The sequence below is a fragment of the Salvelinus namaycush genome, chromosome 13 (assembly GCF_016432855.1).
Source record: "Salvelinus namaycush isolate Seneca chromosome 13, SaNama_1.0, whole genome shotgun sequence".
Classification (NCBI taxonomy): Eukaryota; Metazoa; Chordata; class Actinopteri; order Salmoniformes; family Salmonidae; genus Salvelinus; species Salvelinus namaycush.
Window position 1 is genome coordinate 21,848,759 of NC_052319.1, and position 19,742 is coordinate 21,868,500.

The 19,742-nt window shown below is 46.1% G+C and overlaps 1 protein-coding gene across 1 annotated transcript in view; it reads left to right on the forward strand.

Moving 5' to 3' along the window:
* Positions 1 to 19,742, forward strand: part of LOC120058329 (solute carrier family 49 member 4-like) — a 67,878-nt gene that overhangs the window by 42,415 nt on the left and 5,721 nt on the right. Inside the window, exons 6-8 of the mRNA XM_039006912.1 lie at positions 3,240 to 3,307; positions 14,368 to 14,495; positions 16,668 to 16,850. Of these exons, the coding sequence (XP_038862840.1) occupies positions 3,240 to 3,307; positions 14,368 to 14,495; positions 16,668 to 16,850 (379 nt within the window). The remainder of the gene's footprint in view (positions 1 to 3,239; positions 3,308 to 14,367; positions 14,496 to 16,667; positions 16,851 to 19,742) is intronic.

Sequence of the window (19,742 nt, forward strand, 5' to 3'; positions counted from 1 at the left end):
TGTACAGAGTTTTTCCCAGGCTCAAAACTTAGAAACAGAGTTGTTAAAATGCATCACTACGGCAGCATTCACTCCTCAGAATGTAAGGAGTGTAAGTTTGACTTTCAGTATGTTTGATCTTGATTTTAGAGTTTCACATTGCAAACCACACACTACTGTAAAACACATTAGCCTCCCTAACTTCCGATCCCATACAGCCTGCAAGGTGCCTTGGCACCAACAAACCATGACCATATTCTGATAAAATGCTATCAGCAGCAACATGCATTGAGGAATACAATGAGGGTAGATATAAGGTGTGACATGATATCTCTATAGATGTGACAGTCTGACACACATACTAAATGTATTTAGGTCAGGGATCAAGAGGAAAACAGTGCTGACAAAGTGGGTGATGTGATACACACACACACACTCTCTCTCCCTCTACACTACACGCTGTGCGGTCCCACTGTCATCCCAGACACAGCTCTCTCTCTCTCTCTGCAGCGAGGCGATCAATACAGAGGCGCTGCTTTAGCCCCTCGTCCCCCTTCACTGCCTTCCAATCACCTCCCAGCTGCTCTCCACTTCTCCACTCAAATGCCACTTGCCAATCTTACTGCTGCCGTGTCCCTCCAGCCATTGCAGCGGCCGTGCTGTTCTCTGCATTCCCATTAACAGGCTCTGTTCTGCAGATATCAAACACTGGTTTCAATCTGCCGCCATGTAGTACATCCACCCACAGGGGAGGGGTGTGTGTGTGTGTGTGTGTGTGTGTGTGTGTGTGTGTGTGTGTGTGTTTGTGTGTGTGTGTGTGTGTGTGTGTGTGTGTGTGTGTGTGTGTGTGTGTGTGTGTGTGTGTGTGTGTGTGTGTGTGTGTGTGTGTGTGTGTGTGTGTGTGTGTGCGCAGACAAAGCAGCCAGAGCATTTTTTTATACAAAAAAATCTGTGAAGGTGTCTACTTTGTTTTTCACCTCTGCGTCATCCTGTCTTTCCCAGAACGCACAAACCCTCACCTCCACCGTCCCAACCTTCCTCCCAGCCTTCTGAGATTGTTTCCTGATAATTTTGTAGCTGTCCAACCTAAGGTGGTTCACCCACCAGTGGCAATAACAGTGTCAACCACCACGCTGCCTAGCTGATGAGTAGTGTCCGTTTGCAGTGTCTCTAAGGTGACCCTTTCTTCCTGCTGACAGAATGCATTCTGTGACATCCCATAGCGTCCCTCTCCACACTGTGGGTGCATCCCAAATGGCAGCCTATTCCCATAGGCCTCTGGAATAGGGTGCTATTTGGGACACAACCGGTGTCTCCTCTCCACACGGGGAAGGGAAGTGATCCTATAAATAATAGACATGTATGGGGCAGCAGCTGGGGATATGTCATGAGAGAGTAGTATGCTGGGGACAGGTGGAGGGATGGGATGGTTGAAGGGGCTGGAGTTTGGAACGTGACTTGGGAAGTGTTGAGGAGATGAGGCTGAGGTAAACCTGGGCTATTGTCTGAACTCTGCAGGAGCCCTTCCTCCCTCCAGACACCCAGCCCAGTGCTAGGCAAGACAGTGTCCTGAGGCACATAGCTCTGTGTCTCTGTACGTAATTAGCATTGCTTTAAGAACAAGGTCCCACACTGCGTTAATCACTCATATGTAATTGCTCCGTTAATGGAGAGTAAACATTAAGTCGCTACGCAGGAAAAAAACTCTGAAAGTTGATACTTCACCTGAAAGCACAGCAGTGGCTTCAGCTTTCTGATTACAGAGAGGCTTTCTGCACTGAGAAAGTCACTGTTGTACTTTTCCTGATCTAGAGTTACATCTAGCTGTGGTGGTTAATTCTGCTGCTCCCAGACAGACGGTGAACTGTAACCTTTATGCATCTCAGAGAAGGAGTGTTAAGCTTGGATCGATTTGACTTTGAAATAATAATGTATACGAGAGGAAACCTGATCCTAGATTAGCACTCCTACTCTTAAATGCTTTGTGGCTATGGGCCCAGTCCGAGTGGTGGTTGGTTATGCCTCCAGACAGGCAGGCAGGCAGGCATACAGTGTACCAACTAACTTCCGTGGTGTCTTTTGATGCTCTCCGTGGTTACCTCTGAATGAATTAGCATGGCAATGCCATCGTGTCGTGCGACACCCACGGGTAAGTGCCATGATTACTGGCCTAAAAGGCTCAAAAACAAGAGAAAATTAAAGAAAGACAAATAAGTGAATGTGCCAGGAGCCTGAAGCCCTGGCTTCCACACCATACATAACTTCAGCACGGAAACCATTTCCTGGTTATTGACACAGTAGTAACAACGCGATGATTATTAAGCTGAGCACGGACAAATCAGGCCTGTACGGCTGCATCTAGGACTGAGCATATTGCAGTTAATTAACCACACACACACACACACACAAAATGCTATGATCTCTTCCCTGACACTTAAATAGCATGCAGAACGATTTGCATTCAGCTTCACAACCTTTGTACTTTTTCAAGAAAGTTTCAGAAAAGGCCTCTAGATGCTTTATTTACATTCTGGTCTCATCTTGTTTATACTCACATCTGGCCTCTTTCAACGTGGCTCCTCTTTTTTTCTACCTGAGTTATAGCGTAAGGTAGATTGATGTGAACCGCAGCACACCTTCATTGGCACTCAGCTTCCCCAGAGAGGTGTGTGTGTTTGTGTGAGAGCGTGTGTGTTGTGTGGGTGACACATTGGCCTCCGTCTGTGATGCAGTCAGTCGCTCATGCTGATGCTGCAGCAGTAGACCCTGGTGAATGCTTCAGTAGGGAACACTGTAGAAAAACCTTTTGCAACACAAATCTAACATCTCTCTTCCTATTGGGCAAGTTGTGGTAGTGTTTCCCTGCTTTGCTCTGTTTTCTCCCTACAGAACAAGACCCTGGTCATAATGTCTGTTTTTTCTTCTCCATCTGTCAGAGCAGGCGTTTGTCTGTGATGAATCATCACATTGACACCACCAGCCATTGACTCCCACCACTATCAGAATACAGGGTTGCAATTTACCCTGGGCTTGATTGACCGTTTTCCCCAGTCTTCAGACACAGTGCCTGCTCTCTGTTTAGCCTCGGTCCCCTGAGCCGTGTTTGGCATGCTGAACATGGAATAATGCTCCTCTCTTTCTGTCTCTCATTCTCACTTCCACACTCTCTTCCTTGCTATCTCGTTCTCTGTCAATACCCTCATTCTCTCTCGATCTCTCCTTTTGTATCCATCTATCTCTCTCTCTGTCTGTCTCTCAAGGTGGATGCTGGCTGGATCGGGTTCTGGTCCATTGTGGGCGGCTGTGTGTTTGGAGTGGCCATGGCCAGGTAAGCAACAGAAACAGCAGACCATTTCCATGTGGTTTAGCATTGTAGCATGACTTGACCTGAATGTGCCCACAAATAACCCCTGATGGGGTGTCAGATATTTGATGTCCTGAAAGGCCCCGGACAGTTTTCTGACTTGAGATCCGTTCGCTGAACTCAGATTTTCTCCTATTGACGTCACTGAATGAATTTTGTGAAAGTCTGAGTTGAGTGTGCTTATCTCAACGGTGAATCCGGCTTCTAGTTAGAGGTTGTCTGGAGTAGGCCCAGTACAGACTGAAGGTAGGCTGGGCTTGGACTGAGCCTGACTACCAACAGCTAGCTCTGTCCAGCGATGTGTGAGGAGAGATCTTCCCATTAATAAGCCTGTCTCATCATTTCAGTCCTAAACCATCTCCTTGGACCAGGTGAGCCGTCAAATTGGAGGATAAGCATTTATCGTGAACTCCATACACTCACTTAGTATCTTCAGATTAAGTATGCATGAAAATACACGGCCCATGTTTGGTCGTAATAGCTTTGGCTCTGCCTCCAAGGCCTGTCAACAAGATTAGCAACTAGAAAGCCATTACTAAGCATGTTCACAGGAATAAATGAGTCTATTACTCTGTCTGCTTATGCTGCATTCCAGTCTGGTTCTCTCACTTTCTTGAAACATTACTGTGTTTAGTGGTATTGGAGGGGGGTAGGAGTCTCAGGGTGTGTCCTAAATGTCTATGAGCTCTGGTCAAAAGTTGTCCACTACATAGGGAAAAGGGTGCAATTTGGGAGGCGCCCGCAGTCTCAAACCCCTTAGCTCACCTCATCCACTCCTTCCCTCCATCTCTCTTAGTGTATTAAATCCATGGTTGTTGTGATAGACGGAGGTGAGTAAGTGAATGCTAATGCAATGGGCCACATCTCTCTAGCTGATGGATAGACTGACGCACCGTAGGCCCCAAACTGTGGACTCTGCAAAAGGAAGGGATCCGTCGTCCAGCTGACATGTATATGCTCATCGCCCGGTCCAATCTGCACTTCCAGGCAGGGCCAAAGTCTCACAACGCTGTAATTAGGAAAACTAGGCCATAACTCCAGCCTTGATTCATGGAACTGTTCTGTTCTTGGTATAGGCTGGAGTGGACTGGAGCTATCTAACAAACTATTGTGTGTTAAGTATAGATCCATGGTTAATCAGGGTTGGGTAAGGTTTGCTTATGTTTGCAATCTCAGTAAATGTTGATGTCATGGCAGAGAAACAGAAACTAACTCATTAAAGAGTCTCAGTCAGCCAGTTGATTGGCTTCCTTCTCACGTCTGACTTAATTGGGCTTCTGTTGGCGGTTAGCTTGGGGAGCTGATCTGAGCAGAGCGGTGCTTCGGGTGGGGTTGCGTTCCATGTATGTGTTTGTTTGGGTTTTGCTGTGATTGGTGATGTGTTGTGTTTGGGAAGCACAGTAGCAGATGCCCCTGTTTACCTCTATAATGCTGGGTCCTTTGTGGAACCATTAATGATCATTTGCCTGACGGTTTGGTGTTGATGGAGCTGCAGAGTTACAGTACAGAGCACACGCACACACACACACACACACACTCTCTCGTGCCTGAACGTAAGTTATAACACACCTCTGTCTCACCTTACACCACACACACATCAGAGAGCAGCTTGCCACAGGCAGCAGAAATTCAAGAACTTTTGCTGCAGGTGTTATGGTTGCAAATACTAAGTGGTTTGCTTCCCGGGAGGGCTTTGTGATAGCCAAACACACTCACTCCCCAACACACACACATGCTTCCTAATATTTCTTCCCCCTGAGATGCTCCCACCACTAGATGGATGGCAGTATTTGTCACTGTGGGGGCAATTAGCGACAGGTGCTCAGAGGTGTGTCTGTCTGTGTCTGTCTGTGTCTGTCTGTGTCTGTCTGTGTGTGTCTGTCTGTGTCTGTCTGTGTCTGTCTGTGTGTGTGTGTCTGTGTGTGTGTCGTGCGTCAGAGACACATTTGACAAATGAGCCTGCGCCGTTTAATTGTCGGCCAGCAGCTTGTGGTTGGGGTGAAACTGCTGCTTTAAGACCATACCTGGAACAGAACAGAGCTGGTGGAAATTAATAATAATAACCACCTCCCATTATCCTTTGTCAAACATTATCCCCACCATTTTAAGCCAAGTCCCATTATCAACCTGAGGAGCGACACGGGGGAAGGGAGGGAGGCAGAGGGGAAGGGAGGGAGGCAGAGGGGAAGGGAGGGAGGCAGAGGGGAAGGGAGGGAGGCAGAGGGGAAGGGAGGGAGGCAGGAGGGAATGGAGGGAGGCAGGAGGGAAGGGAGGGAGGCAGGAGGGAAGGGAGGGAGGCAGGAGGATGAGTTTTTAACCACATTAACTGCCACTAGAGACCTGAGAGATGATCAGGTATTTATCTTAGATAAACGAGGGGTAAACAAGATATTTAAAATGGGAAACGGAAATAACTGAATTTGTTTTGGCCGTTGTCTGTCAGTGATATCATTACGGCCATCTATCAGACTGGTTTGTTCATTCAGTACATGCCCTTGTCTTGGTACAGAATGGAGACAAATAGACCTAATAATGATAATATCAAATGGAATCAGAATTGAATTATTCCTGCAGTTATCCAGAGGAGAATGCACAAAATAAAATCTGATGCCAGAGGAGATTTAAGCGTCACTATCTTCTAGCCAATAAATCTGACACAGCTGTTATTGATGTGCTTTTAATTTAGACATTACCTCACAGCAAGATAGGTGTACAGTATGCTCCAGTCTTGTCAGCTGACATTATAGGGCATAAAGGAGTCTTGAAATATACTACTTAGATGCATGCTGCATTTATTGCAGGTGTCAGTAAACAAATTAGATGTGAGAGGGGTGATAGTAATTATGATACTGGTGGTGTAGGGTAGTGGTTCTCAAACCTCTTCTCGGAGACCCCAGACATTTCACTATTTTGTAATAGCCCCGAACTAACTCACCTGGCTTACCTATTCAATGGCTTGATGATAGATGACAAGTTGAATCAGGTGTGCTAGCTCTGGAATAGATCAAATACATGGAATGGCTGCGGGTCCCTGAGGAGAGGTTTGGGAACCACTGGTGTAGGGGACCATTAACTGTGCTCCTCTACCCAGTGAGACAAGGGTTTGGCTGGGTGTAGGTGGCGTATAGAATATGATACTGGTGCTGGTTGGGTAGAGGACTTAGCTGTGGTCCTCTACCCAGAGAGGAGAGGGGTTGACTGGGTAGGTGCAGGGCTGTAGTCTCTGGCACAGCCAGGGGAGAGTTGGAGCTGGTGGCAGATGGGTAGGAGCAAAGGCTGGCTTTGGCTGGGGAATGAGAGAGCAGACTGGGCAGTGCTTGCCTGTCCCTGCCAAAGCACCTCCTTCCATGGCCCAGCATCCCTGTTGTGTTTTCTTCCAAAGGGTACATGTTAGGCAGACTGCTCTGTCCATTCATGAATAGAAAGTCGATCCTAGATGTATTCTTCACTCAGACAGAACACTGTGGGGGTCATACTATCAGACAGTCTGAGTGACATATGGTTCTTAGCCACACACAGACAGTGCAAAATAAATGGTTTGAAGCTAAATAGTTTTGTTGTCTGTGAGGCTGTCCAAAACGGATTTCCCTGCTACAGTTTTATTGAACTCTGAGAGACTGTTTGACAAATTCAACATTTCCTGCGGGTGTTTTTTCACAAATAGTTCTTTGTTGGGTTGAACAATATTTCTGAAGCATCTTGTCTGTGCACAACAAAACAAAGGCAATTAGTGTCTTTCCACTACGAGCTTCAATATGTGCGATGTCGAACAGTTAGGAGTAAACCTTGTCAGTCCAGGAGTAAACCTTGTCAGTCCAGGAGTAAACCTTGTCAGTCCAGGAGTAAACCTTGTCAGTCCAGGAGTAAACCTTGTCAGTAGGGTTGGGCAGTATCCATATTTTCATACAATTTCTGTACCATACCGGGGTATACAGTGTTACCAGAAGTGCATACAGTACAAGGGGCAAACACTATTTCTAAAAGTTACTAACACTATTTAAAATATATATATATATATATATATATATATATATATATATATATTGTCAACAGGGATCTTGATCCAAGAGGGGATAAAAAATCTCTGCTGTAACCAAGAAGCTTGATATTGACATCTAGCCACTTCCATAGCAAACCAAATGCATAGCTGGAGCCCTGAGTTTGATATAATTTATTTGACACATCACTTATAGTTACTTATAGTTATACTTACTTATAGTTACTTACATTACTTATAGTTATACTTAACTAATAGTTAATCAGTGGCGCAGCACGCAGCCCTCGCCGATGTGGGGTTGCCCTCAACCCCAAAACAATTTACAATAAAACAATGTGTTTACGGTATTGAAAATCATACCATTGATATTTCAAAATATCCCCTGTATATGGAATAAACAATATATTGCCCAAGCCTACTTGTTAGGGGGGATAGTTCAACACCTGTTGAGAGAGGAACATCTAATTAAATGGCTACCCAGACTAATTGCCCCCCCCCCCCCCCCCCCCCCTCCTCACTGCTGCTACTCTCTGTTATTATCTATGCATAGTCACTTTAATAATTCTACCTACACTACTGTTCAAAAGTTTAGGGTCACTTAGAAATGTCCTTGTTTTTGAAAGAAATGCAAATTTTTTGTCCATTTAAAATTATATCAAATTGATCAGAAATACAGTGTATGTTTACAACATTGTTAATGTTATAAATGACTATTGTAGCTGGAAACTGCAGATTTTTTTATGGAATATTTACGTAGGCGTACAGAGGTCCATTATCAGCAACCATCACTCCTGTGTTCCAATGGCACGTTGTGTTAGCTAATCCAAGTGTATCATTTTAAAAGGCTAATTGATCATTAGAAAATCCTTTTGCAATTATGTTAGCACAGCTGGAAACTGTCCTGGTTAAAGAAGCAATAAAACTGGCCTTCTTTAGACTAGTTGAGTATCTGGAGCATCAGCATTTGTGGGTTCGATTACAGGCTCAAAAAGGCTAGAAACAAAGAACTTTCTTCTGAAACTCGTCAGTCTATTCTTGTTCTGAGAAATGAAGGCTATTCCGTGCGAGAAATTGCCAAGAAACTGAAGATCTCGTACAACGCTGTGTACTACTCCCTTCACAGAACTGCGAAAACTGGCTCTAACCAGAATAGAAAGAGGAGTGCGTGGCCCCGGGGGCACAACTGAGCAAGAGGACAAGTACATTAGTGTCTAGTTTGAGAAACAGATACCTCACAAGTCCTCAACTGGCAGCTTCATTAAATAGTACCCGCAAAACATCAGTCTCAACGTCAACAGTGAAGAGACGACTCCAGGATGCTAGTCATTTACAACATTAACAATGTCTACACTGTATTTCTGATCAATTTGATGTTATTTTAATGGACAAAAAATATATATTTTCTTTCAAAACCAAGGACATTTCTAAGTGACCCCAAACATTTGAACGGTAGTGTACATGTACATATTACCTCGACAAACCTGTGCCCCCTGCACATTGACTCTGTACCGGTACCCCCTGTATATTGTCTCGCTATTGTTATTTTACTGCTACTCTTTAATTATTTTGTTTCTTTTATTTCTTATTCTTATTTTTTTGGGGGGGGCGGGGTGTTTTTAATTTTTTTAAACTGCGTTGTTGGTTAAGGGCTTGTAAGTAAGTATTTCACTATAAGGTCTGCACCTGCTGTATTCGGCGCATGTGACAAATACAATTTGATTTGATTTTGAATGCTAAAACACGAGGCTTTGTTTATAAAGCATGTCTGGATGGATAGGGAGTAGCAGACATCAAATATCTGCCTGCTTGCTTCACAGTCACTGGTGATCTAAATGACATCAACTCATATCATGGTGTATCGCTGTAAGCTGTCACCAGTTGTAACCCAGGGACAGCTACATTCTCCTGACACCATGACTGCTTCTCTTTTATCGATGGTGACATGGAGGCACATAAGTCACCCTGAGACTTGTTTACACTCTTTGTTGTGGTTTGAAGCATGTCATGATTTGCATCATCATGATGATGATGTGGCAGGTGACACATTGCTTCTTGAAAGTCCAATATCTTGAAAACTTGACTCCTGACATGCAAAACATTTTGGGACCGTATCAACAGTGCACTAATGGAAGAAAATACCAAAATATAAAGTTTTCCTTTAGGCCATTTTTGAAACATACCAAAAGTAGGCAATGTTGTACGCGTTTCAGTTGTTGATTTGTTGTTGTTTAAAAACAATCCTGTTTCTATGTGTGTGCTCCAGGTTTACTACCTCCATCTCTGTCTCTCTCCAGGTTTACTACCTCCATCTCTCTCTCCAGGTTTACTACCTCCATCTATCTCTCTCCAGGTTTACTACCTCCATCTCTGTCTCTCTCCAGGTTTACTACCTCCATCTCTGTCTCTCTCCAGGTTTACTACCTCCATCTCTGTCTCTCTCCAGGTTTACTACCTCCATCTCTCTCTCCATGTTTACTACCTCCATCTATCTCTCTCCAGGTTTACTACCTCCATCTATCTCTCTCCAGGTTTACTACCTTCATCTGTCTCTCTCCAGGTTTACTACCTCCATCTCTGTCTCTCTCCAGGTTTACTACCTCCATCTCTGTCTCTCTCCAGGTTTACTACCTCCATCTCTGTCTCTCTCCAGGTTTACTACCTCCATCTCTGTCTCTCTCCAGGTTTACTACCTCCATCTCTGTCTCTCTCCAGGTTTACTACCTCCATCTCCGTCTCTCTCCAGGTTTACTACCTCCATCTCCGTCTCTCTCCAGGTGTATTACCTCCATCTGTCTCTCTCCAGGTTTACTACCTCCATCTCTGTCTCTCTCCAGGTTTACTACCTCCATCTCTGTCTCTCTCCAGGTTTACTACCTTCATCTGTCTCTCTCCAGGTTTACTACCTCCATCTCTCTCTCTCCAGGTTTACTACCTCCATCTCTCTCTCTCCAGGTTTACTACCTCCATCTCTCTCTCTCCAGGTTTACTACCTCCATCTCTGTCTCTCTCCAGGTTTACTACCTCCATCTCTGTCTCTCTCCAGGTTTACTACCTCCATCTCTGTCTCTCTCCAGGTTTACTACCTCCATCTCTGTCTCTCTCCAGGTTTACTACCTCCATCTCTGTCTCTCCAGGTTTACTACCTCCATATCTGTCTCTCTCCAGGTTTACTACCTCCATATCTGTCTCTCTCCAGGTTTACTACCTCCATCTCTGTCTCTCTCCAGGTTTACTACCTCCATCTCTGTCTCTCTCCAGCTTTACTACCTCCATCTCTGTCTCTCTCCAGCTTTACTACCTCCATCTCTGTCTCTCTCCAGCTTTACTACCTCCATCTCTGTCTCTCTCCAGCTTTACTACCTCCATCTCTGTCTCTCTCCAGCTTTACTACCTCCATCTCTGTCTCTCTCCAGCTTTACTACCTCCATCTCTGTCTCTCTCCAGCTTTACTACCTCCATCTCTGTCTCTCTCCAGGTTTACTACCTCCATCTCTGTCTCTCTCCAGGTTTACTACCTCCATCTCTGTCTCTCTCCAGGTTTACTACCTCCATCTCTCTCTCTCCAGGTTTACTACCTCCATCTCTGTCTCTCTCCAGGTTTACTACCTCCATCTCTGTCTCTCTCCAGGTTTACTACCTCCATCTCTGTCTCTCTCCAGGTTTACTACCTCCATCTCTGTCTCTCTCCAGGTTTACTACCTCCATCTCTGTCTCTCTCCAGGTTTACTACCTCCATCTCTGTCTCTCTCCAGGTTTACTACCTCCATCTCTATCTCTCTCCAGGTTTACTACCTCCATCTGTCTCTCTCCAGGTTTACTACCTCCATCTCTCTCTCTCTCCAGGTTTACTACCTCCATCTCTCTCTCTCTCCAGGTTTACTACCTCCATCTCTCTCTCTCTCCAGGTTTACTACCTCCATCTGTCTCTCTCTCCAGGTTTACTACCTCCATCTGTCTCTCTCCAGGTTTACTACCTCCATCTCTGTCTCTCTCCAGGTTTACTACCTCCATCTGTCTCTCTCCAGGTTTCCTACCTCCATCTGTCTCTCCCCAGGTTTACTACCTCCATCTGTCTCTCTCCAGGTTTACTACCATCTCTGTCTCTCTCCAGGTTTACTACCTCCATCTCTGTCTCTCTCCAGGTTTACTACCTCCATCTGTCTCTCTCCAGGTTTACTACCTCCATCTCTGTCTCTCTCCAGGTTTACTACCTCCATCTCTCTCTCTCCAGGTTTACTACCTCCATCTCTGTCTCTCTCCAGGTTTACTACCTCCATCTCTGTCTCTCTCCAGGTTTACTACCTCCATCTCTGTCTCTCTCCAGGTTTACTACCTCCATCTCTGTCTCTCTCCAGGTTCACTACCTCCATCTCTGTCTCTCTCCAGGTTTACTACCTCCATCTCTGTCTCTCTCCAGGTTTACTACCTCCATCTCTGTTTCTCTCCAGGTTTACTACCTCCATCTGTCTCTCTCCAGGTTTACTACCTCCATCTCTCTCTCTCTCCAGGTTTACTACCTCCATCTCTCTCTCTCTCCAGGTTTACTACCTCCATCTCTGTCTCTCTCCAGGTTTACTACCTCCATCTCTGTCTCTCTCCAGGTTTACTACCTCCATCTCTGTCTCTCTCCAGGTTTACTACCTCCATCTCTGTCTCTCCAGGTTTACTACCTCCATATCTGTCTCTCTCCAGGTTTACTACCTCCATCTCTGTCTCTCTCCAGGTTTACTACCTCCATCTGTCTCTCTCCAGGTTTCCTACCTCCATCTGTCTCTCCCCAGGTTTACTACCTCCATCTGTCTCTCTCCAGGTTTACTACCATCTCTGTCTCTCTCCAGGTTTACTACCTCCATCTCTGTCTCTCTCCAGCTTTACTACCTCCATCTCTGTCTCTCTCCAGCTTTACTACCTCCATCTCTGTCTCTCTCCAGCTTTACTACCTCCATCTCTGTCTCTCTCCAGCTTTACTACCTCCATCTCTGTCTCTCTCCAGCTTTACTACCTCCATCTCTGTCTCTCTCCAGCTTTACTACCTCCATCTCTGTCTCTCTCCAGGTTTACTACCTCCATCTCTGTCTCTCTCCAGGTTTACTACCTCCATCTCTGTCTCTCTCCAGGTTTACTACCTCCATCTCTCTCTCTCCAGGTTTACTACCTCCATCTCTGTCTCTCTCCAGGTTTACTACCTCCATCTCTGTCTCTCTCCAGGTTTACTACCTCCATCTCTGTCTCTCTCCAGGTTTACTACCTCCATCTCTGTCTCTCTCCAGGTTTACTACCTCCATCTCTGTCTCTCTCCAGGTTTACTACCTCCATCTCTGTCTCTCTCCAGGTTTACTACCTCCATCTCTATCTCTCTCCAGGTTTACTACCTCCATCTGTCTCTCTCCAGGTTTACTACCTCCATCTCTCTCTCTCTCCAGGTTTACTACCTCCATCTCTCTCTCTCTCCAGGTTTACTACCTCCATCTCTCTCTCTCTCCAGGTTTACTACCTCCATCTGTCTCTCTCCAGGTTTACTACCTCCATCTCTGTCTCTCTCCAGGTTTACTACCTCCATCTGTCTCTCTCCAGGTTTCCTACCTCCATCTGTCTCTCCCCAGGTTTACTACCTCCATCTGTCTCTCTCCAGGTTTACTACCATCTCTGTCTCTCTCCAGGTTTACTACCTCCATCTCTGTCTCTCTCCAGGTTTACTACCTCCATCTGTCTCTCTCCAGGTTTACTACCTCCATCTCTGTCTCTCTCCAGGTTTACTACCTCCATCTCTCTCTCTCCAGGTTTACTACCTCCATCTCTGTCTCTCTCCAGGTTTACTACCTCCATCTCTGTCTCTCTCCAGGTTTACTACCTCCATCTCTGTCTCTCTCCAGGTTTACTACCTCCATCTCTGTCTCTCTCCAGGTTCACTACCTCCATCTCTGTCTCTCTCCAGGTTTACTACCTCCATCTCTGTCTCTCTCCAGGTTTACTACCTCCATCTCTGTTTCTCTCCAGGTTTACTACCTCCATCTGTCTCTCTCCAGGTTTACTACCTCCATCTCTCTCTCTCTCCAGGTTTACTACCTCCATCTCTCTCTCTCTCCAGGTTTACTACCTCCATCTGTCTCTCTCCAGGTTTACTACCTCCATCTCTGTCTCTCTCCAGGTTTACTACCTCCATCTGTCTCTATCCAGGTTTACTACCTCCATCTGTCTCTCTCCAGGTTTACTACCTCCATCTCTGTCTCTCTCCAGGTTTATTACCTCCATCTGTCTCTCTCCAGGTTTACTACTTCCATCTTTGTCTCTCTCCAGCTTTACTACCTCCATCTCTGTCTCTCTCCAGGTTTACTACCTCCATCTCTGTCTCTCTCCAGGTTTACTACCTCCATCTCTGTCTCTCCCCAGGTTTACTACCTCCATCTCTGTCTCTCTCCAGGTTTACTACCTCCATCTCTGTCTCTCTCCAGGTTTACTACCTCCATCTCTGTCTCTCTCCAGGTTTACTACCTCCATCTGTCTCTCTCCAGGTTTCCTACCTCCATCTGTCTCTCCCCAGGTTTACTACCTCCATCTGTCTCTCCCCAGGTTTACTACCTCCATCTGTCTCTCTCCAGGTTTACTACCTCCATCTCTGTCTCTCTCCAGGTTTACTACCTCCATCTGTCTCTCTCCAGGTTTACTACCTCCATCTCTGTCTCTCTCCAGGTTTACTACCTCCATCTCTCTCTCTCCAGGTTTACTACCTCCATCTCTCTCTCTCCAGGTTTACTACCTCCATCTCTGTCTCTCTCCAGGTTTACTACCTCCATCTCTGTCTCTCTCCAGGTTTACTACCTCCATCTCTGTCTCTCTCCAGGTTCACTACCTCCATCTCTGTCTCTCTCCAGGTTTACTACCTCCATCTCTGTCTCTCTCCAGGTTTACTACCTCCATCTCTGTCTCTCTCCAGGTTTACTACCTCCATCTCTGTCTCTCTCCAGGTTTACTACCTCCATCTCTGTCTCTCTCCAGGTTTACTACCTCCATCTCTGTCTCTCCCCAGGTTTGCAGATTCTATCCGGGGCATGCTGAAGCTCATCCTGGTCCTGATGATGGCTGGTGCTTCCCTGGCCTCCACCTGGTTCACATTAACCTGCCTGACCAGGCTCACACACCTACCCTCCACTGCAGGTAGGCCTAGTAGAGCATGGTTTCCAGAGAATCCTAGAGCCACAATGGATACTTCAATGGATACTTCAATAGCAGACTTGTCCTTTAGATGTAGGAAGGGACGCATGGACCGAGTAAAGCAAGTACATCTCCTGTTTCTGTAGCGTGAGGCAGATTGATGTACAAGTACACCGCCTGGACAGGACTCTTGTCTATCGCAGGGCCAAGCATAGGTCCCATTTGTACAGTCTTTGGTATGACTCGGCCGGGGATGGAACTCCCAACCCTCCAATCTCAGGTCAGATATGGACTGCGATGCAGTAGCACATTAGCAGTTTCCCTTGAAACAAACAAACATATGAACTTCACATTCACCAGCTCTAAGCATTCTCATCCATCATAATTTTCATGCTTGTCATCAGTATTTTTTTCAATCCTCTCGCTACTGGCTGACAGTGCCAAACTAACAGACCCCAGGATTGCCCATCCATCTGGTGTACTGTGCATGGGTGGTATTATACATAGCTCTGGTAGGAGCCTCTTCCACATTACACACCTCTCTTTGTTATCCCTTTTTTGAAATCCTCAGCTTCCGCACTTAGTAAATTAATAATAATGTGTCTGTTTTTTACACAACTTCACTGGTTTTGTTCTTCAACGAAATCTATTATCATTCATGTAATAGTGATTCGCTGGCCTCCAGAGTGGCGCAGTGGTCTAAGGCACTGCATCGCAGTGCTAGAGACGTTACTCCAGACCCGGGTTCATTCCTGGGCTGTGCCACAACCGGCCGTGGCACATTTGGCCCAGCATCGCCCTGGTTACGGGAGGGTTGGGCCGAGGGGGCTTTACTTCGCTCATCGTGCTCTAGCGACTCCTAGGCCGGGTGTCTGCAGGCTGACTTTAAGGGGATCAACAATTTTTTTGAAGGGATTCGCTGACAGCGTGGGGTCTTCTCTTGGACACATTCTTCATGGTTCTACTACCATACTTCCTCTACTGAAAAGTCTAAAATGTTGCGATGAAGCGGCACCATCCCCTGGGGATCAACTAGCTACAACCTGGGAGAGACTGAGACAGAGTGGGAGGAACAGAGCAGCCGTGGGACACTAGAGGTTGTCTGTGTTTGATACCAGCCTGTCTTAGAGCAGGACGGGGGTGGTTGAACAAAGGGATGATGAGAGGGAAGAGGGGATATTCTTTCCGGATTTGATGACTGTGTCGTCGGTGCAGTGGCATCGCCTCAGTTCCTCTGTGACAGCGGCAGGCAGGCAGGCAGGCTGGGTCCTCTGAGGCAGCATTGTGATTTAGAGCGGTGCTGGCTAATGAGGAGTTGATTTGGCCCAATCTGCAGTGATAAAGGAGACGGAGGAGACTGAGCCATGTTCTGTTCCAAATGGTACCCTATTCCTTATATAGTGCACTACCATAGTACTCTGGTCAAAAGTAGTGCGCTTTATAGGGAATAGGGTGCCATTTGGGATGTAGCAATGCTCTGCTCCACGGTGATGGCTTAATCTCCTCCCCCAGCCCAGGGCCCCGAGCTCGGCCTCAGAGCAGCTGAGATCTCGATCAGTGGTGGCCAAGACACACAGGCACACAAGCACGGACACACGCAGACACTGTGCGCATACATACACACACACAAATGCGTACAAGCAAATTGGGGACAAATATACACACACACACGCGCGCGCGCACACTAGATGAGATGCACACACACACACGGGCACCCGTACACACATACAAACACACACACACACACACTGGGGGAATCGGCCAGCAGCATATGGCACTTACCAACGCAATTTGCCTGTGCCCTGAGAATAACTAACTGTAGTCAATCTCATGAAAACACAAGCTGCACAGCAGGTGGTTTTGCCTGTGTTTTTCCCCCCATCCACCACCCACTGTTAAACCACCATTGTCTTAGCTGGAATGACATTATGAGTAAGCTTTGATGTGTAACAATGAGAACTTGGAGGCCTTCTCATGGTGACACTGTTCTTATGGTCACACTAGACTAGTGTCATCTCGTACTAGTTAAAGTGCCATATGTAAAATACTTTGACACCTGTTGATGTAAAAAGGGCTTTATAAGTCAAATTTGATTGGTTAACCCATGAATCCCTGTCCTCTGCTTTATAAAATGTGATGATTGATTGATTAACCCCCCTCCCCTCTTCCCCGCAGCCACCCTGTACACCTCCTGTATCCTGGTGGGCATCTTCATCAACAGTAGTGTGCCCATCTTCTTTGAACTCTTCATCGAGACCGTGTACCCCGTGCCAGAGGGCATCACCTGTGGTGTGGTCACCTTCCTCGGTAACCTGGTCACCGGCTGCCTCCTCTTCTTCCTCACCTTCTACAGCACAGGTAAGACTGACGGGTAGAGTACAGCTACAACACAAGATGGAAGAGAAAGAAGTGGATAGGAGAGCGCTCTAGAGCAGTGGGTCAGATTTACATCCAGGTCAAGAGGTCAGATGTGCCTACATATCCACTCAGGATCATTTTCAATCTTAACAAATAGATATAAAAATTAGATTCCCAGACTTTTTAAGATATAATATTTATTTTGATTATAATAATTTAAAAAAATGTTTTATCTCTCCCAGCCTGGTATTCATTGTCTTGGTCTAGCGTAGGTTCATGTATCATTTGTAAGTAGAGCACATTACAGAGAACAGACTATCTCTACCTCTATTTCTCCTATTTGTCTTTTTCTATTACTTTATATTTCTACAGGCTCCAGACCTGTGTACAGTCTGGCTGGTCCCCCAGAGTACAGGGGGTGTACTGTCTGGCTGGTCCCCCAGAGTACAGGGGGTGTACAGTCTGGCTGGTCCCCCAGAGTACAGGGGGTGTACAGTCTGGCTGGTCCCCCAGAGTACAGGGGGTGTACAGTCTGGCTGGTCCCCCAGAGTACAGGGGGTGTACAGTCTGGCTGGTCCCCCAGAGTACAGGGGGTGTACAGTCTGGCTGTTCCCCCAGAGTACAGGGGGTGTACTGTCTGGCTGGTCCCCCAGAGTACAGGGGGTGTACAGTCTGGCTGGTCCCCCAGAGTACAGGGGGTGTACAGTCTGGCTGGTCCCCCAGAGTACAGGGGGTGAACAGTCTGGCTGGTCCCCCAGAGTACAGGGGGTGTACAGTCTGGCTGGTCCCCCAGAGTACAGGGGGTGTACAGTCTGGCTGGTCCCAGGTAGACACAGTGTCGACTGTCAATAGCCAGGCTGTGTCAGATGGAGATGTCTGTACTGTAGGATCAGCAAACGGACACAGGCCTCAAAGTATACATTTTCCTCTTCTAGTTGTTGGTGGTGATGGTTGATGACATCTTGGTGGATGTGTACAGAGGGGTCTGTGCTGGATGCTGCCCATATGGTGGGAACTGTGAAGGGAACTGTGTTGGCAGCATCCTACCCTCTTTCCCTCTGACACGCAGGAGATTAAACTGAGATGAGAGCGCTTTGGCGCAGCTTTAGCTTTTAAAATATAACCCTGTTGTGGTCACAGACAGTAGTGTGGTTTATGTTACCCGTGGGTCTCTCGCTCCCTCTCTTCTGCACTGAGTGATGCTCAGAGACTATACCCAGCTGAGACTGGTCTGAGATCTATAGTTAAGGGCCCAAGACATCTTGAGTTCAGACTCTTGTGGTATTCCTGTGAGGACTGGACACTCTTGATGACTGCCAGTAGCTCGGCCCTATAAAAGTAGAGCAGTTGGTGTTCCTCAGGAGTCAGTGTTAGGAACAATTAATACGATATGTACATGTCCCTATAGGAATTTAGACCATTGGTTTACATGTATTTGAGACGACTTATTAAAAGGTAACAGTAAACATGTTGTCCCCCACGAATTATGCAATTTTGTAAATATTGGCTCTCTATGGCAAGACGCATCATTCACCCAAGTTTTGTCAAAATCGGGCCAGTGCTGTCTGAGATATCGTGTGTGACAAACGTACAAACGTACTAACGGACGGAGACGTATCCACAGTCCCCTCCCCGATTTCATTATGGGGGACAACTACGACTTAATCCAGTTCCTGTTGTATCTGTTTTGTTTATCAACCAATGTGGATGAACGGAGGATAACATTCAACCACCACAAAACAGAGATTTGTAAGGAATAGGACAGTATGATGGCACAGGTGGTTGGTCGCATCTTAATTGGGGAGGATGGGCTTGTGGTAATGGTTTGAGCAGAATGAGTGGAATGGTATCAAATGCATCGAACACATGGTTTGATGCCATTCCATTTGCTCTGTTCCAGCCATTATTATGAGCCATCTTCCCCTCAGCAGCCTCCACTGTATGATAGGGCTACAATATTTTCTTTTTTACCTCTAATTCATCCTTCATTCATTTCAGCCTTATACAGTAATCGATGTGGCATATGCGGTGGTGTGGAATTAAAAGCAGAAGAATTCCATATAAATCTTTGCCTTTTCAAAATCAACCCCGCTCCATCCTTCATTTTAAATTGGCAATCTCAGGCTCAAAGATGTTCATTTATTTTTTGGTTACAGTTGATTTAAAATTTCCATTCGCTGCTCACTGCCAAAAGAACAGATTCTGAAGTATCAATGATTTAACTGATTCAATGTTTTTATACATATTGTTTTAATATTGAAGGGTTGCAAGGGTCTCGGCTCAGCGGGTCCCAACTTCCTTCTATTCCAGCAGGGTATTTCCGTGTGCCTCCCAAATGGCACCCTATTCTCTATATAGGACTGAATCTGTCTGAACACATAAATGGAGACAACATTGGCCATATGAATGCATACAGCTATAGTTGTTGGTACTTTAGATTTCATCGTCTCTGTGTTTGTGATTTAGCTATGGAGTGGTGGGTGGAATACAAAGTAGGGAGCCTTATTGTGAAGTGTAGCGTCAAAGATTCCTCGTCTATGTGGAGGAGTTAGGGGTTGTGTTGGATAGGCAGCTATATCGTTGGGTTTGTTGCCAAGACTTCTACAAGGGAATCAGACAGAAAATAATTGCCGCTTTTCTTTTTATTTCAAACTTTGCAGTATTTGTCTGAAGTACAACACTATGAGATTAATAACATGTTATTTGGCTTATCTGTAATTCCTAACCTTTTGTGAATGTTATGGCGGCGTCGGAGACTGTAGCGCCACGTTGACCCATAACAAGCCTTTTGTTTTGCAGTTGCACTTTTATTTCTGGGATGTTTTTGAATGATCATCATGGGAACAGCTGACAGTATAATCAAACACACACTATTAGGAACACACACAGTCA